The sequence below is a fragment of the Trichomonas vaginalis genome, chromosome V (genome assembly GCF_026262505.1).
Source record: "Trichomonas vaginalis G3 chromosome V, whole genome shotgun sequence".
Lineage (NCBI taxonomy): Eukaryota > Parabasalia > Trichomonadida > Trichomonadidae > Trichomonas > Trichomonas vaginalis.
In genome coordinates this window covers 11,620,365-11,644,594 of record NC_067207.1, presented here as the reverse complement: position 1 = coordinate 11,644,594, position 24,230 = coordinate 11,620,365, and the positions used below count along the sequence as shown (strand labels likewise).

At 33.0% G+C, this 24,230-nt stretch overlaps 12 protein-coding genes, 1 non-coding gene and 2 pseudogenes across 15 annotated transcripts, besides 5 other annotated features; 7 read left to right on the top strand and 8 right to left on the bottom strand.

The window, feature by feature from the left end:
• Nucleotides 1–3,372: part of a mobile genetic element that runs on past the window's edge.
• TVAGG3_0319230 lies at nt 97–902 on the bottom strand (annotated as a pseudogene). Its single transcript has one exon. A coding segment is annotated over exon 1 (806 nt).
• An 86-nt stretch (nt 3,373–3,458) lies between the features above and the next one.
• TVAGG3_0319210 (protein of unknown function, DUF4106 family) lies at nt 3,459–3,704 on the bottom strand (the record flags this gene model as incomplete). The annotated part of the gene is made up of 1 exon (XM_051230123.1): nt 3,459–3,704. One exon carries the CDS (start codon nt 3,702–3,704, stop codon nt 3,459–3,461), a length of 246 nt encoding a protein of 81 aa, XP_051099853.1.
• Nucleotides 3,459–4,174: a mobile genetic element.
• A 330-nt stretch (nt 4,175–4,504) lies between these two features.
• Nucleotides 4,505–5,778, bottom strand: TVAGG3_0319180 (annotated as a pseudogene). Its single transcript has one exon. A coding segment is annotated over exon 1 (1,274 nt).
• Nucleotides 5,779–5,937: 159 nt separating this feature from the next.
• TVAGG3_0319170 (protein of unknown function, DUF4106 family) lies at nt 5,938–6,753 on the bottom strand (the record flags this gene model as incomplete). Its single annotated transcript, XM_051230122.1, has 1 exon — nt 5,938–6,753. A coding segment is annotated over one exon (816 nt), but the record flags the coding sequence as incomplete, so codon positions are not given.
• A 1,120-nt stretch (nt 6,754–7,873) lies between these two features.
• Nucleotides 7,874–8,084: a mobile genetic element.
• Nucleotides 8,083–8,784: a mobile genetic element.
• Nucleotides 8,785–8,795: 11 nt separating this feature from the next.
• Nucleotides 8,796–10,217, top strand: TVAGG3_0319140 (protein ubiquitination; the record flags this gene model as incomplete). The annotated part of the gene is made up of 1 exon (XM_001581228.1): nt 8,796–10,217. One exon carries the CDS (start codon nt 8,796–8,798, stop codon nt 10,215–10,217), a length of 1,422 nt encoding a protein of 473 aa, XP_001581278.1.
• Nucleotides 10,218–10,623: 406 nt separating this feature from the next.
• Nucleotides 10,624–10,920, top strand: TVAGG3_0319130 (proteasome regulatory particle assembly; the record flags this gene model as incomplete). The annotated part of the gene is made up of 1 exon (XM_001581227.1): nt 10,624–10,920. One exon carries the CDS (start codon nt 10,624–10,626, stop codon nt 10,918–10,920), a length of 297 nt encoding a protein of 98 aa, XP_001581277.1.
• Nucleotides 10,921–12,139: 1,219 nt separating this feature from the next.
• On the top strand, nt 12,140–13,311 carry TVAGG3_0319120 (intracellular auxin transport; the record flags this gene model as incomplete). Its single annotated transcript, XM_001581226.1, has 1 exon — nt 12,282–13,286. The coding sequence occupies one exon, from the start codon at nt 12,282–12,284 to the stop codon at nt 13,284–13,286; it is 1,005 nt and encodes a 334-aa protein (XP_001581276.1).
• A 173-nt stretch (nt 13,312–13,484) lies between these two features.
• On the bottom strand, nt 13,485–14,672 carry TVAGG3_0319110 (protein of unknown function, DUF563 family; the record flags this gene model as incomplete). Its single annotated transcript, XM_001581225.1, has 1 exon — nt 13,485–14,672. One exon carries the CDS (start codon nt 14,670–14,672, stop codon nt 13,485–13,487), a length of 1,188 nt encoding a protein of 395 aa, XP_001581275.1.
• Nucleotides 14,673–14,749: 77 nt separating this feature from the next.
• Nucleotides 14,750–15,490, bottom strand: TVAGG3_0319100 (uncharacterized protein; the record flags this gene model as incomplete). The annotated part of the gene is made up of 1 exon (XM_001581224.1): nt 14,750–15,490. One exon carries the CDS (start codon nt 15,488–15,490, stop codon nt 14,750–14,752), a length of 741 nt encoding a protein of 246 aa, XP_001581274.1.
• A 637-nt stretch (nt 15,491–16,127) lies between these two features.
• Nucleotides 16,128–17,166: a mobile genetic element.
• A 176-nt stretch (nt 17,167–17,342) lies between these two features.
• Nucleotides 17,343–17,991, top strand: TVAGG3_0319080 (small GTPase superfamily, Rho family; the record flags this gene model as incomplete). The annotated part of the gene is made up of 1 exon (XM_001581223.1): nt 17,471–17,962. The coding sequence occupies one exon, from the start codon at nt 17,471–17,473 to the stop codon at nt 17,960–17,962; it is 492 nt and encodes a 163-aa protein (XP_001581273.1).
• A 332-nt stretch (nt 17,992–18,323) lies between these two features.
• On the bottom strand, nt 18,324–18,394 carry TVAGG3_0319070. The gene has a single exon. It is a non-coding gene; the product is annotated as a tRNA-Ala (tRNA).
• A 769-nt stretch (nt 18,395–19,163) lies between these two features.
• Nucleotides 19,164–19,638, top strand: TVAGG3_0319060 (actin filament depolymerization; the record flags this gene model as incomplete). Its single annotated transcript, XM_001581222.2, has 1 exon — nt 19,186–19,611. The coding sequence occupies one exon, from the start codon at nt 19,186–19,188 to the stop codon at nt 19,609–19,611; it is 426 nt and encodes a 141-aa protein (XP_001581272.1).
• A 701-nt stretch (nt 19,639–20,339) lies between these two features.
• TVAGG3_0319050 (uncharacterized protein) lies at nt 20,340–21,999 on the top strand (the record flags this gene model as incomplete). Its single annotated transcript, XM_001581221.2, has 1 exon — nt 20,395–21,990. The coding sequence occupies one exon, from the start codon at nt 20,395–20,397 to the stop codon at nt 21,988–21,990; it is 1,596 nt and encodes a 531-aa protein (XP_001581271.1).
• Nucleotides 22,000–22,156: 157 nt separating this feature from the next.
• Nucleotides 22,157–22,378, top strand: TVAGG3_0319040 (uncharacterized protein; the record flags this gene model as incomplete). The annotated part of the gene is made up of 1 exon (XM_001581220.1): nt 22,157–22,378. The coding sequence occupies one exon, from the start codon at nt 22,157–22,159 to the stop codon at nt 22,376–22,378; it is 222 nt and encodes a 73-aa protein (XP_001581270.1).
• A 285-nt stretch (nt 22,379–22,663) lies between these two features.
• Nucleotides 22,664–24,195, bottom strand: TVAGG3_0319030 (protein ubiquitination; the record flags this gene model as incomplete). Its single annotated transcript, XM_001581219.2, has 1 exon — nt 22,707–24,182. One exon carries the CDS (start codon nt 24,180–24,182, stop codon nt 22,707–22,709), a length of 1,476 nt encoding a protein of 491 aa, XP_001581269.1.
• Between the last annotated feature and the right edge of the window lie 35 nt (nt 24,196–24,230).

Sequence of the window (24,230 nt, the reverse complement as noted above, 5' to 3'; positions counted from 1 at the left end):
ACAAGTTTCCCAACGGTCTTCTCCAACAAAACTCAGCGTACATTTCAAATAAAATAAAAATATACTGTTTTATTCTTGACTTTGTTGTTGCATTTTTTATTCTTGACTTTGTTGTTGCATTTGTTCCATTTGTTGCATTTGTTGTTCTTGAGCTATTTGTTGTTGAAGTTGTTCTTGTAGTACAATACTTTCACCAGTTGCATCTTCCAATTCGAAACTTTCTGCCGTCATTGACAAATACATAGGACATAAAAGTTTTACAGGAACAAAGTTTGCGTCGACTAAGGTTAAGTTTATGTTTGCTAAAGTGTTTGAGTTTACTAAAGCTGAAAACTCTGCATTCGAATGAACAATAGGCAAACCAGCAGAGAAAGTGTTGTTTATACGCATGAGTATCTTTTGGTCATAGTAGTTTCTGTCGATATTCGAATAGCACTTTGAACCTAAGTTTGAAACAATATATAAAATAGGTGTGCTTAAAGTCAATGGAACAGATAGACCTTGTATGACACCTTTTCCTGTTATAGGAAACTGTTGGTAGTAAAAACCAGATATAAGTTTTGTATTATAGCTCATATCGTTTATAGTAAACTCAGTCGGACATCCAAACATAATGAAACCTGCTCTAGTTGCAGCACATGTTACATCCGTCCTTAAAGTATTAAATAAGTCAACAAAACCTGTTGGTGGTATATCTGAGTAAGTATCTTCAAAGAAGTATTTTTTACCATTCACAACAATAAAATCTTCTGGTGTCAAAAGAGCAAAACAGGCTTTAGTCGTCATTGTGTTTAAGTTAGTTTACAATATCGTCCTTGAGGACTTTGTAAGTTTGTTGTTATAGAATTATATGACTCAGGGTTTTTAGTCGTAATAGTATAAACCACTATGTCTTCTGCCATTTACTATTAGCAAGTAAATTTTAATGAAATGTTGTGGTCGTCAAATATTTTTATGACGTCTGGGAAACTATACTTTAAGTTCAACGTTTCACCTCCTTTCATAACGTTATATCTTGTCAATGACATTGTATGAAACAACAGCAACTAATGTCGGGTTCTATTTTCTTTGATGTTTATATCGTCTGCCTCTGTCAAAAGTTTCAATAGTTCTTTCAAAATTTCATGAGGTGCGATGACATACGAGTTCACTTTTACAGGGTTGTGTTCGACCAAGTTTAACATTATACCCAAAGCCTGACAAATCTTCTCCTGAGTTTTAAGTTTGTCTTTAGTTGTTGGTAGTCGTTTCGAATATCTGCAACAGAACTTAAGTCTCTGCTAACTTCAGGGTATGTTGGTTGTTCTTTTACAGGAACTATTGTTATACCATCTTCGTCTTCGTATGGTTTCCCCACTTCAACATCTCTTTCTTTGACATTGACACAACACTTTGACTGTTTGTTTGAGTTGGTGAATTTAACTTCACATCTGCCACGCCATTAAACCTTTTGAAACACTTACGCTTCTATTTTTCGGAAATGACATTTTACTTCGAATAAAAAGATGGACGTATTTGAGTATCTCTTCGAATTGAAGCAAAACAAAGTTTACACACACAAACAATACAAATACATTGACAGAATAGTTCTTTACACAAACAATGGAAAATGTTATAGAATAGCAGTCTTTGCTGAACCAAAATATTTTCATAAAGCAAAGAAAGTTGGTATAACTGAAATGGTGAAAGTTCTTGAAGCAGACAAAAATATAACTTCAAAACTTACAGATATTTCTAAAGGAAAGTTTATAATACAATTTTATGTCAAAACTGGCGTACTGTCAATATTTGACGGAGAGAAGTCAGTTCAAGAACAACTTACTGACCTGCTGCCAAAATCTGCTCGATGGAAGCTGTCGTTATGCCAATCTGAGGAGCCCCAGCAGGTTTCATCGAACGAATCTTCAAAAGAGCATCTTCCGTGAAAAGTGCTATTGGTTTTGTAAACTTCTTTGCTTTCAATTCATTTGGACCGTCTCTGTCACCAGTATATTGTATTTGTACAGTACCAACAGTTGAAATACCACCCATAAAGTCTTCTGAGTCAGCAAATGGAATGCCAAGCCAAAAGTTTGAACGGTCTCCATTTGTATATTGAGTTTTTTGACCTCCTGTATGAGTCCATACTTTCACATATGGCATAATAGAACTTTGCATTTCAGGGTTAATGGTCGTTGTGAAGTTGTTGTTAAAGTTCATAGCATCTAATGTCAAGTTGTATGACCTCATATCCTCAACTGTAGAATATTCTTCTCTTGGATAATATTTGCCATCTATGTTTATATGGTATTTAATACCAGGGTTGTAGAAGCAAGAATAGTCATTTATAGTTCGTCTGAACAGTACAAACATAGTATCTGCATGTTTCATTGCAGTTGTTAAGGCAATATCTGTTCTTGCACCTGGGTCAGCACTTTGGTTTCCAACTTCACCTGCAAAGTCTTTGACAGATATTTGGTGTATAGGGAACATAAGTGGAACTGCAATATATTTGGCAGCTAAAGCATTTGAAATATCTGGGTCCAACATATAGACTGCAAGTCTGCTTTCTATTCTCTTGCATTCAAACTTTTCGCATGTGAACTTAACTGGGTCCCAAGCATCTCCAGCAGCATTGAAATAATAGTTTACTTCAGTGTTGAGGTTTGAGAAACCAAAGTCTAAGTCAACTTTGTTTTTGCAAAAGTCGGCGAATGACATTTTATTTGTTCCCACTACTTCTGTAAGAGTGAATGGGTCTTGTGTTGGTGCAATGACTAAGTTATTTTTGCTTGGAGTAAGTTCGATAGAAATTTTTCCTGCCCAGTTTGGCAAGTATCTTAAAAACCTGAAGATGAGGAAAGATGACAAAGGAACTCTAAGTTTCAGTTTTACTTTGGTTACTGCTGCTGCAGTTTGTCCAGAAAGGTCAACATAAACTCCTGGAACGTTAGGGTCAAGTCTTCTTATTTTCTCAATAGTTGCATACTGGTCTGTTTGTTCTCTAGCTTGTGGTTGTACTGAGTTTCTCAAAGCGAACCATTCATAGTTTGCCCATGTTACTGTTTGAACTAAGTCAGAGTTAGAATATATCTTATATCCCATGAAAACTTCTGGAGCATATTGGTATCCGACATAGAAAATTCCATTGCAACCTTTCTTGTCAGACAACTTGGCAGAAGGTTTTATTTCAATGTCTTGTTCCACGTATAAGAATGAGTTGTCAATAGAAATAATATGAAACCTGTCGCAAGCAATATCTACTGTTGTTGAAGAACCTTCTCCAAACTCACCTACATTTCCATAAGAAACAGCAGTTGTATATTCGTAAGTTCCAGGAACTATTTCTGACCTTCTAATGGCATTGTCGCATTCGTTATACCATTCAGAAACATTTCCATTCATAGCATCCAAAACTGTTGGCGTTATATTCTGAGCGGCGTACATTTCATATGAGTAAAAATATAGAATAGTTGGATTTATATGTCATAATAGAACCCACGTGGACCAAGCTTTACTTTCTTCCTGACTGAGTTTTTAACTCTTCTTTTTCCTTCATTGCCCTCTGCTTGAAGTTGTTGCATCTTTGCATTATGTTCATCTAGTATGTTGCAAATTTCCCATGTCCTTTTTGCCTTTGGGCTCTGGTCGCCCATCTCAGGTAACCTATATCCTAGAAAGAGTTTGTCATAGTTTGTATTTGAGTCTTTGCGTATTGTTTGCATGACTCTTTCCTGAGTTTCCGGTTCAAGCTCTTCAAACAGTGCCTGTCCATATGGAATAAGCTCGTTTCCAAATATATGTTTTTGTAGCCATTCTGGTTTTCTTTCCATGTTACCAACTATATCTTTTGTGAATGGGAAAGCTTTTACCCAATCTTTCAGTCTTGCGTCGTTTATTTCTGTAGTTGGTTTATTTTGTCAAGGAACATGTTTTTCAATACTAACATTTCATTTGGTACTGTCCATTTGAGTTTTCTTAAATATTCATCCCTTCTCGGTTCATTGTCTGCAAAGTAAGTTTTTATGACATTTTGTAAACTTTCGTTTGCAAGGTCATGTACAATAGGTTCTCTTCCTTCGCTCTCCCTAACTTTCTTTCTAAACTCTTCACCAAATATACCATCTCTATGGTTCTGTGTAGTTCTTTGAGATAAATGTTCTAGAACGTCAGGTGTTATATTTCCATCAGCCATGTTCATTTCATACTGGTCCAAAATATCTGCATGTTTTATCTTTCAATGGCATTAAAGCCGCGCTTAAAATACCAGCTATATCTGGTTCACCATTGACTTCCATTGCGTCTACAACTTCTTGGAATTGAGGTTGTAAGTTTATGAACCACCTATCCGGGTTAGCTTTATGACCCCATCTCATTGTAGTTCCATCGTCTGCAGAAACAAAAGTAGGTTTGTTTCCATCTTGGTTAGGTTCTGAATGAACTTTAAACAATGTTTCATTTCTATATGTTTTCTTGAAATTTAACCTTTTATTTCACCGAGTTCATCCGAAGATTGAACGTTAAATGCTCGTAAGTAAAAAGGGTTGTTGTATTTGTGTACATTTTTTTTCAGTTCTTCCATTCTATGCTGAATATTTTCATCTGGTGCTGGAGTCTTTTGTATGTCGGCAAACATTTTTCGATATTCTTCTACTATGTCAGCCGAATTTTTTTTAGACTCTTGGAAAGATTCCATATTCACCTCATACTCTTGTTGAGGGTCAAGATTTTTCGGCTGTTCCAAATCTTCATCTAGTTCTGTGAAGTTAGTTTCCAAAGGAGGGACTTGTTCGTTTCCTTCAGGCTCTTCTAGCTGTTGTTGCTGAACTATTTCTTCCATGTCTGGTTGTATCTGAACTATTTCTTCCTGTGGAGTTTCTTGTACTCATCTGCTGGCATTTCATATATTCCGAGACCGTTTTCAACAATTTCCCTATCTACGTCATCCGCATTCATAAGCCTTTGTTCTTTCGTTCCGTCTCCTTTTTTTACGCGTTTCATGACGAAAGTTGAATTGTCATTTAGCTCTGACATCAAATATCTCGGAGTAAATTCGTTCATGTCATTTGGATGATATGCTATTAAATCATATCCCTTAGCGAGCTTGTATTTTCCAGGTTTGAGATTATATCCGTTTTGGTGCTGAGCCATAAAGCTAAATAGGTTCGGGTCAGTATTTCCATCCTTGAACTTTCCAATAGCTTCTTTATATCTGTCACTAAAGTCAACAGTATCTGGGAAACCACACTCTTCTTTAAGCATTTTTAAGAATTCTTGGTTTCCTTGTTCTCTACTTCTTTTATGTCCTTGCTCTGTTTGTGGTTGTTGTTGTGCAGGGTTTTGAACTGTTGGTTGCTGTGCAGGGTTCTGAACTGTTGGTTGCTGTGCTGGTTGTGGAGGTGGTTGTTGTGCAGGGTTTTGAACTGTTGGTTGCTGTGCAGGGTTCTGAACTGTTGGTTGCTGTGCTGGTTGTGGAGGTGGTTGTTGTGCAGGGTTTTGAACTGTTGGTTGTTGTGCATGCCTGTGTCTGTGTCCATGTGACGATGTAAATGTTTTAGGTAGTCCTGGTGCAGGTGCTTCTCTTGGAGGGTTTGGTGGTATATAAGTTCCACCAGCTGGCACATATGTTCCATCTGCAGCGTAATGTCCTACCTGACTTTTCGTTTTTAAGAAAGCATTTACTAGGTCTGTTTTGGTCTGTTGTAACTCTTTTTCTTGACTTTTCACAACAGTTGCTCTAACGGCGTCATAGGCACTTTGAACTGCCTGTCTCGTTGCTGCATCTGTTATTTTCGTCATATTTTGTGCTACTTCTTTTAACTCTTTGTCGAAACCTTCAGACTTCAGTTTCTTTCCAGATGAGAAGTCGTTCACTTGTTTCACCTTACTATGAAGAGCTTCGAAAGCGTTCTTAAAGTCAGCATTTGTTAAAGCTTCATTTGAACTATCTTCATCCGCTTGTATTTTTGTCCTTATTGACCCTATGAGTTGGGCTGCTTTAGCGTTGGCTTGGGCATCTAACCAGTCATTGTTAGCTTTTATATATTCTGCGCTTTTCATTGCCTTTTGCATGGCTGCGTCGTTATTTTTACTTTCTTGTGCTAAGTTTTCATACTGTACGGTTTGGTTTTGCAACTGTAAAAGTTTTTCTGCCTTTACATTTGCTTCAACTTCTTTTTTATACTCATCGCTATCCATATATGTCTTCAGGGCTTTTTGTTTTATCTCTTCATCTTTCAGTATTTTATATTGAGTAGTATGGTTTTTCAAATTTATGACATCTTGTTCCATTTTTGCTACTTCTGCTGCTTTTTCTGACACTTTTTTCGCATATTCCTCTGTACTTAGTTCTTTCAGTTGTTCTTCTTTCTTCTTTTTCTCTACGTTTAACTCATTGAGTTTCTTTGTGTGTCTGTCATATTCTAGTTTCTTTTCGTTTTCACTTATTTGCTTCTGTATGTCTATGTTTGACTTTTTGACATCTGTTATTTGATTTTTGAGTGAACTCAAATTCATTTGACTTTGAGGGTTATAGGCTGTTCCGTCTGCAGCTCCACCATAGCCTGCCATTTTCGCTAAAAGTGCCGCTCTTAAACCTCCACTCTGTGCACCAACAACTCGGTTTAAAAGCATAGGATTGCTTGACATTTGTTGCAACATAGTGGGGTCATTCAGCATTTGTTGTTGCAACTGTTGTTGTGGTGTCAGTTTTACTATTGGATGTTTCAATGCTCTCTTCCTCTTACGTATATTCTTACGTAGCTTACGTGGCATTTTAAGTGAAGTTAAAAAGCGGTTTTTGACAGATGTTTTATTGTGACTTCTTCGTAAAGACTTTGTTGAGATTTCTTCGTAAATGAGTGTAAATGACCAAAAAATAATGTTTATGTTAGAATGTTAGATCTAACACCTTTTCTAACATGTTTTCTAACATCGTAGAAAACTCATGAATTTCTTCGTAAAGACTTTGTTAAGACTTCTTCATCTAATTTCTCATGAACTTTCTTGTCTATGTTTTGTTAAGATTTCTTCGTAAATGTTTTGTTAAGATTTCTTCGTAAATGTTTTGTTGAGATTTCATCGTAAATGACCCTAGTAGTATATTTTTGGTGTAAATTTCATGAAAATTCAAGAGTTTTAGACCATGTTAGAAAACATGTTAGAAAACATGTTAGATCTAACATTCTACCCTAAAATATATTTTTGGTGTAAATTTCATGAAAATTCAAGAGGGTAGAAAAGAGGTTAGAAAAGAGGTTAGATATACCCTTCTACCCTAAAATATATTTTTGGTGTAAATTTCATGAAAATTCAAGAGGTTAGAAAAGAGGTTAGATATACCCTTCTACCCTAAAATATATTTTTGGTGTAAATTTCATGAAAATTCAAGAGGGTAGAAAAGAGGTTAGAAAAGAGGTTAGATATACCCTTCTACCCTAAAATATATTTTTGGTGTAAATTTAATGAAAATTCAAGAGTTTTAGACCATGTTAGAAAACATGTTAGAAAACATGTTAGATCTAACATTCTAACATAAACATTATTTTTGGGTCATTTACACTCATGAACTTTCTTGTCTATGTTTTGTTAAGACTTCTTCGTAAAGACTTTGTTAAGACTTCTTCGTAAATGTTTTGTTAAGACTTCTTCGTAAATGTTTTGTTAAGACTTCTTCGTAAATGTTTTGTTAAGACTTCTTCGTAAATGTTTTGTTAAGACTTCTTCGTAAATGTTTTGTTAAGACTTCTTCGTAAAGACTTTGTAAAGACTTCATTTATACTCATTCATCCTCAGGGCTAGAAGGCACGAAGTGCCTGGAAGCCCCACTCCCTTTTTTTTTTTTTTTTTTTTTTTTTTTTTTTTTTTTTATATGATTGTTAATTTTTTTTTTAAGGGTGCACTGTAATCGGTTTGACACTCCCACTTTTTTTCCTTGGTCTCGAGATATTTTTCCATGATTTTTATGGATATGATATATGGTCATATAGTGATATATGATCAATCAAAATATTTAAAAAATATTTACTCAATATGGAAATATAAGAAAAAAAGTTTAGCCTTAAACCCCAATTGATCGAAATTGATGGCTTTGGCAAACCGACTACGGAGTCAAATCCCCGCTCACAAAAAGTGGACTTTACATGTCAAATTTTATATGCATGTAATGTCCACTTTTATGAGTTTTAGGAAGGAATTGGAAGCCATGAGTTACTGACATTGCATTAGTATCTCATAGCCTCCAATTCCTTCAAAAAATGGGAGAAACTTTGTCCGAATAGTTTAACATTCGGACAAAGTTTCTCCCATCTTTCAATGTAATTGCTACCTGTGAGGTACTGACTTGAAGTCAGTGCTTCACAGGTAGCAATATCCAAAAATTTAAAAACATTTTATCAGTTCGTTAGAGAACTAGAGCCTCCTAGGTACTGAACCAGAATCAGTGCCTAGGGGACTCTAGTGATCTATATAAATCTGAGAAACTTTGAGGAAATTGTTCGACATTTCCTCAAAGTTTCTCAGCAATTTAGCGAGGAATGTTCGTTATCGTGTAGATATTTATAATATATACATGATAACAAACATTCCCCGCTAAAAGATGTAAAATCTTATAAGAAATAATTGCAAAAGAATAACAAATTGCAACAAATTTTATATGAAACTGAACCTTATGAGGTAGTGATTCAAGATCACCGCCTCATAAGATTCAGTTTCAATCTCAAGTATCTCAAAAGTAAGGCTCTATTTTTTGCCATGTAAAGTGTCACTTTTTCTGTCAAACCGTTTTTATCGTTTTCGTTTACAACAGTGCACCCTTAATGTCCGGTCAAGACATTCTTCCAAATAAATATAGTGAATTGAGAAGTATCTACAGATACTATATCGATTGCTACATTGCATTGTATCAGTTAAACACGAAAAACGAAAAAGAATTAAACACGATTTACACAATGATCAAATCAGATTTAATTGATTCAAATAAACGTCATCCTTATAATGTTGTAAAAGATATTTTAAGTATTATCCCGTTTAGAAACAGCTATACAAAGTCATACTTGAAACTTGCGAAACAATTATCAGATGATTATCAAATAACAGTAGTCACAGATATTCCAACTATTTCCAACTACTTGTTTTATAAAGAATATGGCATTATTTTAAACAAGAATACAGAATTCAAAAAAATTACATCAGAGAATTTGGAGTTTCATACAAAAGATACGATTTACAGAGCAATTATGGATAATAACCTAGAAAGCTTCATCACATTCACTGAAAGAGATGGATTTGATAAAAAGCAAACACTTAAAAGCAGTTTATATCCTTATTCTAATAATGGATATTCATTACTTGAATTATGTTGTTACCACGGAGCTGTTGATTGTTTCAAGTTTTTAAGGACAAAATTTAACACAAAAATAACTCAAAAATGTTTGCAATTTTCATTTTTAGGAGGAAATCCAGATATCATGAGTGAATGTTTGAAATATCAAAAGCCAGATAAAGAATGCATGGAATATGCAATTATTTCGCACAACATTGATTTTGTTACATTCTTGATGAATGAACACAATATGAAGATCGATTTAACTTTTTGTTCCAAATATAATAATCTTGATTCGTTTTTAGTTTATTTCGATCAAACTAAAAAAGTTAACAAATGCTTTATTAATTCTATAAGATTCTTTATTCCATCACTTTGCAAATATTTCCTTTCGGATGGTGCAAACATCAATGAAAAAGATAAAGATGGATACACTTCTCTTCATATTGCGGTACTTAATAACTATAAAGAAATAGTCGAACTTCTTATTTCACATGGTGCAAATATCAATGAAACAGATAACATGGGTAAAACTGCTCTTCATTATGCAGCAGCAAAATTTTGTGGTAAAGAAACAGCCGAACTTCTTATTTCACATGGTGCAAATATCAATGAAAAAGATAATGATGGATACACTGCTCTTCATATTGCGACGCATTATAATCGTAAAGAAACAGCTGAACTTCTTCTTTCACATGGTGCAAATATCAATGAAAAAAGTCACAGCAATAAAACTGCTCTTCATTTCGCAGCAAAAAAAATAATCGTAAAGAAATGTTTGAACTTCTTATTTCACATGATGCAAATATCTATGAAACAGATAAAAATAGAGAAACTGCTCTTCATTATGCAGCAAGAAATAATAATAAAGAAACAGTCGAACTTCTTATTTCACATGGCGCAAATATCAATGTAAAAGATATATATAGAAAAACTGCTCTTCATCATGCAGTAGAAAATAATCATAAAGAAATTGCCGAATTTCTTATTTCACATGGTGCAAATATCAATGAAAAAAGTCACAGCAATAAAACTGCTCTTCATTTCGCAGCAAAAAAAAATAATCGTAAAGAAATATTTGAACTTCTTATTTCACATGGTGCAAATATCAATGAAACAGATAAAAATGGAGAAACAGTTCTTCATTATGCAGTAGAAAATAATCATAAAGAAATTGCCGAACTTCTTATTTCACATGGTATAAACGTCAATAAAAAGACTTACGGTTATAAAACTGCTCTTCATTTTGCGTCGAAAAAAATAATAAAGAAATAATCGAACTTCTTATTTCACATGGTGCAAATATCAATGAAACAGATAACATGGGTAAAACTGCTCTTCATTATGCAGCAGCAAAATTTTGTGGTAAAGAAACAGCCGAACTTCTTATTTCACATGGTGCAAATATCAATGAAAAAGATAATGATGGATACACTGCTCTTCATTATGCAGCAGCAAATTTTCTTGGTGAAAAAACAGTCGAACTTCTTATTTCACATGGTGCAAATATCAATGAAACAGATAACATGGGTAAAACTGCTCTTAAAATTGCAGTAGAACATCAATATAATCAAATTGCCAAACTTCTTATTTTGCATGGTGCGATATCCGATTTTTAAAATATGCGTGCTATAAATTAGAATTCTCTGTAAAACATCATTTGATTAAGATAACTATGATGATAAAAAAATACTTCATCAATAATGAGTATTTTAAGGTGTACTTACCATTTTCTGACACCTTCTCAACTTATATAATTAATGTCTAACTAAAATATTGTTGTTTTCAATATTTATACAATATCATGCTTTGAACTCTAAAATGTTGTATGGTTGCTTTTGTATGCTTGATGTTCTAACTCACTCCTTTCATGACCAGCAGCCTTAAGTTGTTTTATGCTGGCTAATTCTGCAGGATTTGGTGGAGGAATTGCTTCAACAGTGATCTTTTGCACAATGGTATTATTTATCCCTTTAAAATTGCTTGGTCAGCTGCTCTTGATGCGTAATATATCTTTGTTTGACTTCATAATCTATTTAATAAAAAAAATAATAACTTGATATTGATCTATATCTTAGAGTTATTTGACAATTTCATGACCAAAATACCTTTGAACATTTGAATCAAAAAAAAATAATCGTAATCAATGAAATTTGATTTTTTCATAACTTTACCCATAGTGTTGATAGAAATAATATGATGAGAAAAATACTACTAGCTCATATCACTCAATGGATCCTTAATATGTTTCTGGTGTATCTTGAAATATTGAGTTTATTTGTATAGAAAAATATCAAAATTTTAAAAATATTATTTCCAAAATTCATTGTATTGTATATAATGGAATAATACAACTTTAAAGTATTTTGTTCTTGAAGGATTTTAGAATCAGCAACATAATAAATTTGGAGATATTGCAAAAATTAAATTTTCAGAATTTGAATCCAATTACTTTTTCAAAACGCATTCGCATTAATTTAGAAAATTATAATTTATGACATTTGAGCTAAAAAGCTCAAATTTAACTATAAATGCAATTCCATTATTTCATTCAATACAACATACCCTGATAATATTTCTCATCAACAGCAATATTGTATCAGTGTAAGTAGAGAATAAAAAGTTTTAAATTTGAATTTTAATCGAGGTATTCAAAATTTGAGAGAATTGAGATTTCACATAAGAATCTAATCGCGGTATTCAAAGTTTAACCTCCTGATTAATTCCACTTGATAGTGGAATATAATTATCGAATATTTATGTCCAGAACTATCATTTTTCGCTTAACAATTGAAAGGTTATTTATTGTGAGATTTACAAAAAGGATATTCATTCAATCTCGAGGTTATTTTTTCAGTTTTATCCAAATAAAAATTTTAAAAAATTAAATTCTGTTCATGGCAGCATATAACGATAAAAAAATGAATAAAGATTTTCATTCAAAATTTTGAAAACTGTTTTCATTTAAAATATAAGCATAATGGGTCTAAACTATGTACGAGTTATCAGTGTTGGAGCATCAATCTTAACCCAGATGGTCATAGGATTTGCAATTGTCAAACTTAACCTTTTCAAAGCCAAAAAGATTTCAATGTTGAATAAGTTTTGCTTTTTATATATGTTCTACCCACTTGTGTTGAGATTTCTTGCTCATCAAAAAGTTTCTGACCTTAATTTCAAGCCTTTTGGTGTTATGGCAGTTTCTTCTCTACTTTCTCAAGTTATTTTAACATTAATTATGCTAATTCCTTTTAAGAATCGATTAGTTCAATATGTTTCATCATACTTTCCATCAATATTCGTAAATTACGCTGTTGTTGGCATCCCCATTTTGGCTTCATTGTGGCCAGATGCTGATATCGTTATAGTTTCAATGATATCATTGAGCAATGATTTAGTAACAGTTCCAGTATATCTCATAGAATCAAGAATTGTTTCATTAATCAACAGAAATAAAATGCATATTGAAAAGGATGAGCCAACAGAGAAATTTTCGTTCAAAATCATTCTCGACCTCCTCAAAAGTTTAGCAACTTCTCCAATTATATTAGGTGACCTTTCAGGTTGCATCGTTGCAGGTATTGGAAGGGGTGTTCCTGAGTATATTGAAAGAATCCTTAAAATTGTTGCAGATGGGGTTTTAGGTATATCACTTATTGCTGTAGGAGGATTTTTAGCATCACATTCTGTTATCGCATGTTCTTGGTGGAAATTTTTATATTGTATATTTATTAAGTTCATATTTTTCCCAGCTGTTGTTACCTTTATTTCTTTAGCCTTCAAGTTCACCCCATTCTTGGGAAGATGCTGTATACTTATGTCAACTTTACCTTCAGCTTCAAGTTGCTTTATGATGGCTGATTCTGCAGGATTTGGTGGAGGAATTGCCTCGACAATGATCTTTTGGACAATGGTTTTATTTATTCCTTTCTTATTAGCTTGGTCAGTTGTTCTTGATGCCTTGAAACTGTTTGTTACGGATTAAATTAATAAAAATATTATACTATAAATATATATAAATTTAAATATTGTTTAATGCTGCTTAAGTCAGACCAAAGTGATTATCTAGCTTTAGATTTGTAATGTAAAAAAATTGTTTGATACTATTTGAAATAAACGCTAATAAAGAAAATAAAAAATTTTTAAGATATACAAACAAAATAAAAAAATATAAATAAGTATTTCAATCTACTTGTCTCATTGGATAATATTTAAACCAATCCATGAAATCGTCTATATCTATTTTATAATTGATATTATATGATATCGTATAGTACCTAAACAATGTTTGTCCAAGCATTTGAGAATTTGAATAAATACACATATTTCCAAAAGTGGAAGAAGGATAAGTTCCATCCATTTGTATTGGAAGCAACTCCACGACAACAATATCTTTTCCTCCAAGGAATGCGTTGTAGAAAGCGCCTCCATGAGGTCCAATAACAATCTTTGCCGAAGAAAACAAATCTCTAAGTTTTTCAAAATTCCTATAATCATCTTTGTTGAAAACAATAATGTTTTCACGTCCATAAATTTTAGAAAGAGGTTCGACTAAGTCTATGAGATTATCTATAATTCTTTCACCTTTTCCTCCAAATATTCCTCCTCTCGGCAATAATATTATTTTATCCCTTTTCAATTCCGGCAAATCCATTAAACTCGTGAACCAATCGAAATACCATGGATGACAAACTCTCACGACAGCAGCCAATATCAATCTTTTCGCGCTAACACGAACACCCTTGCCTTGGCACGTGACTTGGCTCTTGTATCCCATATGATCTTGCATCTGGTGTACCAAATTTCCGCATGCTTGTGTATATATTGTCACGTCTTTCGGAGACAAACCAGTTGTCAAAAGGGAAATTGCGTTGTGAGGTTGCGCGTTGTCATAGAAATGCTGGTATAAATCTATATAGTGGCCAGCATTAACTATTACTGCTCCATCTATTGAAGGGTTTGAAACTTGTTTTGGCCATTCACAGAAGTTTAAATGATGAGAAGAATTCGATTTCCGACAATTATCTGAATTTGTCAATTGTGCTTCACCGTTTTTGATATCCCAGCTTACGCTTACGTGCCATTCACGGGTATCGGAAAAAGAGATGATATGCTCTTTGTTCTTCCAGAAAAGATACTCAAGCTCTGGAACTAAACCGTAAGGACGATCTAATCCTGATGGCGGTAAAAAAAGAAAGTTTTCATTCATGAAACCGGATGAAAATTGTAATATGTAGAATATATGGCCTGAATTTTCGACATAATGGTATGATTTAGTTGCAGAAAAATTATGAGGTACTTCAACTCCGTAATAAACCTCTAGATTGTGGACACCTGACTTGTGTGCATTGAAGTTGATCTTGTAGTCCATTTTATAAAGGATAGCTTCAATTGCTTGTTGGTCAGAATTATATAAATTAAAATTTATGTATTTTCCTTTAGTTTCTTCTAATATTTTTTGCCTTGTGATGGCCATTCGTAATTTGAAGGTATGTTGATGCTTTGAATTGAGGGATTTCGGTGTTTGAAAGGATCTGTATTATTGATATCTCTATATTTTCTTGTTGTAATGTAAGGATTTGAGCCAGAGTAAGTAATCTGAGTGGTATTTCCGAAAGGCTCATTACCAGGATATTCGGTATTAAGCGCTGTATTGTTAAAAGGTAGTGCAGTTGTATCTTTTATCGAAATTATTTCGAGTGAAGCTTTGTATTTGATCTTATCAAATCCGTTTATTGCCAAAAATATTGTTGCTGCAGTTCCTAAGATTAAAGCCATCATATTCCATAGGATTTCTCTAATCATTGTCTTCTTTGGAGGTGGGATGTATTCTTCCCACATAACGTCGTTCATTTGGAGAAATCCTTCAAATTTATCAAATTTCTGATGATTTATTATTTTAACCTTAAATAGCGCCAAATTGTGAAGAAATAGAAATCTCTCAACAGCATATTGGAAACATCTACTATGCTCTGAAAGCATTGTTCCAGTAGAAAATTTCTCGATGAGCAAGTTGGATCTGCTCAAACTTTCTTCGCAAACGCCATTCACGGCACAGACTACTTCAAGAAGATGTGTGATATCAAACCAATGTGGAACGAAGAGATGAGAAAACTCCTTACAGAGTATGGAGGCGAAATCTACACAAACGCACCAACATTGGTTCCATATGTATAGGTTGACTTGCATTATAAAGAAGCTGCTGAAAAAGCAACATAGCTTGGTATTCTTTTAATTTGTAACACTTTAAAAATTCAAAGTTTTTCAAACTGAAAAATCCTCTCGAATTTGATGTATTTTCTGGGTCATTGTTTGTGGGGGTTATGATCCCTTTGCTGGAAGATCCGGAAGCTAATACAGAGACTGATGAATTCTACAAAGGGATAGAGCAAGACATGGATAATATTTACCTTGCATATTCGTCCAAAAGTGTAGGTATTGAAGAATTCAAGAAACTTCGAATTCACATCGATAATAAAATGAGTAAAAAGGATAAATTGAATAAGGGGAAATATATATTATGGAAATATTTTGCAGATCATTTAGACAATCTAGTTCTTTCAAAAGAAAACATTGATGATCTTGTTAATCAAACAAAGCTTGATCGTATACAAGTGAGAGATTTCTTTAAAAACCAAAGATCGAGGTGTATTAAACCTATTATTGAGCAAATGCAAAAAGATATTGTACAGCTTACAGAGGAAATATCTTCATCTGATGAATCGATTGAAGGATATTTACAGAAACTATCTTCAAGAACTACGACAGAAAATAATATAGCAATAGATATTGAATAGGAAATTGAAAAGAAAGTATAGTAGATTAAGGGTGCACACGAGATGATCATGTAAACTTCAGAATTTAGAACCTTATTTTTAGGCATTATCTTGGCTACCTATTTAGGCTCGAAAAGCAAAAAATATCAAAAAATACAACTTGACTCCATTATGACCCTTTCATGGAGGTAGTTTTTATCCGCTAGTATTTTCCCTTTGAATCTCTTTACAATTCGAAATCAAATTCAAATCTCAGTAGAAGAAAGGAAGAATCGACTTACTACGGTTGTAATACGAATAAATACATATATTTAATTATTTTTATTTACATAATAATTGTTTGAAGCTCATATTCCAACAAATTTTTAAATAAAAACATTAAAATGTTGAAAATGTTCATATATTTTAATAGGGTTTTGGCACTTTATTGAGGAATTACTACATACATAGTCGAACTGAACTTGATATTTTGAAATTTAAATTATTTATCAAAATTAAAATTTAACTTGAAATTTATAATTATTTAGTCATATTTTGCATAATTCTAAGTAGATTTTGTAAAAAATCAAGAAAGAAAAATTTTAACGTGCTTTATTTTTTCTTTTTTATAATAATACATATTATTATATAATTAACATATTCATAATGTTTCACCCTTTCAAAAATATAATCCTTCTCCTCTCAAATAAACGTACATACGGGTGGCCTCTTTTTTCAAAAAATTAAAATTTGAAATTTTGGGCTCAAATATTAGAGATTTTTTCAACCTTCAACGATATATGTTGTCTATATCAGACCTCCTTTCTTTTTGATACTTAACATTGTTCCTAAATCTTAGCCGTTAAGGCTGTTCTGAAAATATTTTTTTTCGAAAAATTCGAAAAAAATTCTTAAAATTCAAAAATCCCTTAATTCCTGAGGATTTTGGAAAAAAGTTTTTACATGAACATGTGTATATTATATGAAGTATATTGATAAGGTAAAAATCAAATTTTATTGCATATTCATCGAGAAAATAAACTAACGAATCCCTCAAAATTGAGAGGGTAATCCTCCTCCTCTCAAATAAACGTACATACGGGTGCACCCTTAAATAATTCTTATTCCCGAAATAGAAAATCTCATTTTTAATTTTTGAAATTTTGGAATTTTGATTTATCACGTTTTAATACTTGAAAAATAATTAAGATATGTAATCAACATTCCATTTTCACAAAAGTAATCTTATTTTTCAGATCATTATTTTTTTTTGAAATGCAAGATACTTATAAAGTATTGATTTTAGGAGATGCAAAATGTGGTAAATCTGCGTTGGTAGATAGTATATAACCAGTTCTTGGAAGAATACTTTCCTTCTATTGGTTACAATGAAGTCGAATATCCTGTAACAGAAATGGCCGGATCAAAAAGCATATCCCTAAAATTTGTTGAATTATCATTCAATGAAGAATATGGTGATATTTTACCTAAAGCATATAGAGATTCTTCAATTGTAATTTTCGTATGTTCATATGATTCTCAACAATCGCTCAATGTTCTCAAAGAAAAGATTTACCCTTTCATATCAGAAAAGCTTGGCCAACAAAACTTCTTACCTTTCTTAATAATGACAAAATCTGATATTTTAGACAGCACAGACCAAGTAGATTTACATGATTTTCAATTATTCGCTGCTAAAATTGATACACAGCCTGTGATGGTCAGTGCAAAAACGAAATTTAACATTTCGGACATCATTAATTTTTTGAGGATCAAAATACTCGAATATTATGATAATAAGAACAAAGAAAAGCGTATCAATACAGTTGAAAGCCTCAAATCAGTTGCAATAGAATCTCCAAAGAAAGATTCTAAAAAAGAAGAAAAATCTTGTTTGTTAATATAAACACCTATCTTTATAACTGCTTGTTTCTAGTACAAATTATTATGAATATGTTTTTATTCCAACTATAGATTTATCTTTTATGTTTTCTATTTTATTGATGAAATCATTGTAAAAATAATGCAGACATCAAAATATGTGGGGTAGTATTAGGAGTTTAATCATTAAAATCCTTCAAAATAGAATTTCAATCGAAAATTAAGAAAAGATATTGATAAAGTTATTAGGTTTGAGGTACATTAATAATTGGGATAGATGAAAGGATTCCAGAAGATAGTTTATTATAAGGCATTTTAAAATAATTCCGTAAGCATCTGTCAAATGTTGATGAAGAAAAAATCAAAAGATATTTTCAGAACAAAAATGGAGATGGGGGAAATCGAACCGCCGGCCTCAACTATGCTAAAGTCGCACTCTACAACTGAGCGACACTCCTGACAATTTATTTGTTGTAGTTATTATAAAATATATAAAAAATAAAAAATATAAGATTGTGGAGTTTAGTAAAATCGGATCGGATATAATTTATGCAGTATATACATGGTAAGTGGAGGTAATATCATTCTCCAGTTTATACTTGTCAATTACCCATATTAATTTTTATTCAATCTTATTTACGATTTCAAATGTTTTCATCTTTACATGCATATGTAGACATTAATACAAATATATATTTTGTATTGCATCCGATTTAAAATAATGAATGTTCAAGAATTGAACTGATCAAATTGACCAAAGTGTAAATTTTATGGGTTCAAGTATTTTTCCTTTTCTTTCAATAAAAGAAAAAGGAGAAAATAATGGTTATTTTGTTATTCGTATCGAGTTTGACAAATTTTTTGAAAATTCAAAAATATTAATGAATGTAAGTGATTGGAAGATAAAAAATTTCAAATGCGGTTTGAGATATAAACGGCAGAAAAATGAGAGATATATAATCGACGTTCATTGAAAATTGTGAACTGTCAAAATTAATTTTTCCAAGGAAAAGTTACGTCCATAAGAGAATGTCCCTTCTAAATTACATTCATGACCTTATTTTTGCTGAGGAAAAATATTTTTTTATGGATTTCTTTTGCTTGTATTCTTAAAAACGTCCATTGGAAATTTGATAAATAATTTATCATCTACTATATATAAGACTCTTATATTTTAATTTTCAACCTAGGTCACGACGATTATTCTTTGTGAACTAAACCAAAATTGGTTGTCCACTTCACTTTATAATGTCCATCACAGGCATCGCCATTGACGACAGCTGCATCCAGGCTTGGGAAGAAATCAAGATCAAGCACCTCTACCGTTATATCATCTTCGACTTCACAAAGGATCTTAAGAAGGTTATCGTTTCCAAGAAGGCTGACCGCAATGCTACATATGATGATTTCCTTGATGATCTCCCACCAAAGGATGTTCGCTATGCAGTTTACGATTATGATTTCAAGGCTGATGATGGCACAGACCGTAACAAGCTTGTTTTCGTTGTTTGGGGCCCAGACGCTGCTCCAGCTCGTAGGAAGATGATCATCACCGGCACAAAGGCTGGTCTCAAGGCTGCCCTCTCTGGCATCTCCATGGAGTTCCAGGCCAACGATGACTCTGATATCCAGGAGTCTGAAATGAGAGCTAAGTGCGTTTCTTCTGCATACTAAAACCGAGTTTTATAACGAATATTACAATTAATATCCTTTTTTAAATCTTTTCTTGTTCATTTTACGAATTGTTAATTCGTTGTTTGGTTTGTTAATTATTACACCAAATAGCTTCCTTTAATATATTCAAACAACATATTTACAGCAAACATCTCAACGAATGACTTTTTTGGAATTTACATAATTCCGAGAGAACTGCCTTTATGCCATATCTGTATACCTGATTTGTATGGGTTACAGTTGTTATTAATATAAATTAATCGTTGTCATTCAGCTCCTTATTGATTTTGTAACGGAATCATCAAGCAGAATACGGAAAGAAGAATTATCTCAAGGGCAAAATGACCTTAATTAAGTAATTTCTGCATACTGTAGACGCGTTTAAAATGTCATAATTAATTTTTCAAGAATCAACTTTGGCCGAGACATAAATGGAGTATCGAAGAATGTTATCTTGATTCTGTATGTTACATTTTATATGCATTAATTAAGAAATATGAAACTTTTAAAAATCTGTAAATAATATTATCTCATTTAACTCTGAATATTAAAAAATCATAATTATAACATGTGTTGAGTGATAACCATTTGAATAAATTGAAATTAATTCAGATTTCAAAATTAATCAAATCAGAAATTATGTATTTCTTTGATTTTCTATTGTGAAAAGATTATATTTCTTATGTGTATTCTATTTCTTTCATTTAAAAGCATAGTTTATTTTAATGATATGAAATTTCGCATGTAAAGTGAAGTACGATAAATCAATACTTGATAATTAAAATGTGGGGTAATTATCAGTACACAATTGATCAGATTATTAGCTTTTACCAGAACTCTGAATGCCCAGTAGATAACTTTTTGTTCGGTCCTGTTTTTTCAGAAGAAGCTTTCCTTCCTTACACATATGAAGAATTATGTTCAGTTGAACTCACATGGGAGCGTAAAAAGAAGGTCAAACAACAAGTAGAAGAACCTGCTCCACCACAATTACAACCTGCCATTCGTACAAATCAAAAGCAACAAGTAGATCAGCCGACCATACCTTCAGACACAGACAATGATGAAGAAGAGGATCCAATTGATGACATTCTTGACGATGGTATGCCATTATTCCGTGCGCCAGGCTTTGCAAGAAAAGTTCAACCACCTGAGCATCCCGAAATGGTATTTCCAGAATCAACTTTCGGAGAAAAGCCAGTTGAAGAGCAGAAGGAGGAAGGTGAAAAGGAAGAAGCCTTCAAGATGACACCTAGAGTCAAGACCGCAATTTTCGCTCCAGTTATTAAGGTCAGAGAAGGCTTCTTACCCCCTGAAGCTCCTGATGTCAACATAGAGGAAATGAAGAAAGAGAAAGATGAGCGCGGAAAAGCGAACTACATGAAGATGCTCGAGCAAATCAAAGCTCACGAAGAAGCAGAAGCAGAGCGCAAGAAGAAAGCAAAGAAGGTTAAGAAAGTCAAGAAAGTTAAACCTGCAAAAACAGCAAAACCCGGAAAATCATCCAAAAAATCAAATAAAGAAGAAGAGCCACAAAATAATACCGCCGAAATACCTGTTGAAAAGCGTGTTGAACAATTTATCAACAACGCTAAGAAGAAAATGGCTGATCAGAATAATATCGAAGATGAACAGCCAAAAGTCACAATCAAAGCTGGCAAGATCATCAAGATGGACCATGTACCAGATCTCGGAGCCATTCTCGATGAAGAAGAGAAGGCAGCCGCAGAAGCGAAGAAAGAAGCCGAATTAAACGCTCCGAAACCCAAAGTTGAGCACATACCCCGCAAGTTACTTCCTGAGGACGAGTTAGTAGAAGAAGATGTACCAGAAGATGACGGAAAGAAGAAGAGGAAGAAGAGGAAAGTCAAAGTTATTATATCTCCACGTATCAAGCAAGGCGAAACCGAAGTTTTCACAGAGGAAGACTACGAGAATGTTGTTTACGGTACAATCAGGAAGAAAGAAAGTGAAATTATGCTTGATGCCGAAAAAGAATTCCAAGAAAACCACAGAATGTACGGTCAAGCACCAGTTCCAACAATGTTACAGTTAAAGCAACGTGAAACAGAAGGAAAGGTTCACAGAATTGCTATTAGTAACATTGTTACTGAAACTCCAAATAATCAACACGAAATAACCATTGAAAAGCCAAAGAGATTGGTCAATTTACCAAGAGAAAAGATAGAACCAATACCATGGATGGAGAGAGAGCTCGGAAAACACTTAGATCAGGAAGATGCAATTGACATCGCTCAGTCAGTTGCTATTAAGTCAAAGGACAAGATGCTTCAGGCCTTATCTATTGTTTTGTTCAGCGATAAGAAGGCAAAGCTGATTACGGAAAGATTCTTCCACCAGTTCCCTGCTAGATCATAATATTATTATAAATGTAATAAGAAATAGAATAATTTAGTTTTTATTTATTTTTTTCAAACAATCAAAAAAAAATATTTGATATATTAATGATTTTTTTGATTTTGATTCGTTTTATTAAGATCAATAACTAGAATTACTAGTTTAGAGTTGTGTTTTCAGTCAGTTTATGGATGAAATTGGTTCGATTGATGATCAAGAATTTCCTAAGGTTGTCCAAATTATACAAGTTAAAGAATCATGCTACGTGATTTTCCAAGATGAAGATGGATTCTTATTCAAAATCGATATTCTCAAGGCCAAGAAAAATTTTCCAAATAAAATTACAAAATATTTGCTAGACTCTATTCCAGAAAACACTACAATTAACAACAATACTGTTTTCTTCTAAGTAAATTGAAGATTTCTTTAATATCAAAATATATTTTCTTTGATTCTTTAATGTTTCTTAATGACTTAGAATTGAAACATTATAATTACGATTTTTATGAGGATAATTGCATCAACTAACTCTCAAATTCAAAGATAATTTGAGATATTTTATTCAAAATCAAGTTGATTGTTAGAACATTTCAGATAAAGTCTCATTTATCGTATAGCTTTTAATATTATTTATTACGAAATCAGATTATTTAAAAAAAAAATTATAAAAAAATTGTTTTTTGTTTTTTCTCAATTGTTCCAAATAAAAAGAAACCATTTATTCAGAAATCACAAGATTATCCGTGTGTCTGTAAGAATGAACCGAAAATCTTGACTAATCTAACTCTGAAAACTATGAGGGATCCATCGAGCGGAGGATTGATGTAAATTCTGTTGAACGGTTTGGACAACGCGTATTCGAATAATGGTTGCTGTTTGTTGTCAGTTTTGAATAAAGTTTCTTTAAATTCAGGGATTGAAGAGAAAGATGATGTTGTAATATATTCAGGGAAGTGTTGCTTTCTTGAGTTCTTATATTTGCTCAAACTGTCGCTGATTGTATCTGGATATTTCATATCAACAATAACATTTTGTGGCTTGAACTCGCAGGACTTGCCCAATTCGATAACGATAAAGTTAGGGCCATGGCCAATTTTATCGTCGTATAATATGGCTTGGTAATAACTGTTATCATCTTTGAATATGTTGGCCATTTCGAAAGTAGATAACTCTTCCTGTGGTAATTTCTGGTTGCCATTTGGATTGAGAAGGCCGAACTTAACTGCATCGCCATCCTTTGGAACAATTAATCCGCCCAATGTAGTAATGAAGCTTATTAACTCGACAACAGGTGTAGATTCCGATTCGATTGCATTCGCTATCTGCGTGGCCCATGAGAACGGATACCAGCGAGAAACTGTTGAGGAAGAATTTTGAATATCTTTTTCGAAGTGATGGGCGTTTGCACGACGGTACTTGAAAATCGATTCGTAGAGAGGACGTAAGACTCTTGGTGGAAGCCAATCGCATTGATACTTGACAAGATATTGATATGCGGTTGGTGACTTCCAATTAATAATGTTGAAGTTCGAAAGCGCTTCCTTTTCATCATCTGTAATATCAGGATTGAATTTGTGGTAGCGATCTAGCTGTGCAACCTTTTCTTCCTCGGACCAATAATTCAAAAAGTTTTGGTCAAGAATAATTGCAGCAACAACGCGGCCATCTTTGACTTCTTGGTAGATTCTGACTATATATTTATTTACATCAGAAGGAGTTTTGGATTTGCTCATCAAGCGCTTAGCGAATTCTGGAGCAAGTTTGATGGCATCGTCGATGAGTTTGAATTGTATAAACTTTGATGCGTAGGAAAACAGTACAGCATCATTGATTATCGGTTCAACTGTAGTTTTTGCGATAAAATGTCTGACAATTGCTTGGAGATGAGGCATTTCATAATATGTTGCAATCCTAAGCAAAGCCGGTGCGCTTTTGATATCTAAAGTTAATTGATCGGTGTATAAAATTTTGATAATTGTTCCAAATTGATCATCAGGATCTTCTGGAAGATTTATCTTCATCATTCTGTCGCCAGGGCAGCAATCCATTTCCTTAATTGTTTTAGCAAACCAGCCTGAATATTTCGCTAATACAAGGCTGTGAACTTGATAAGTGTTAACGCCGTGTCTTAACTTCAAGTCAACAAACTGACCTCTATCTAGGTATTCGTGAAACCTTGAGATGAGCCTCTGTTTTATACGAACAGCAGACATTTAAAAATTTTTTTTTCCTTTTTTTTCTTCCCCCTTTTATTTTCCAAA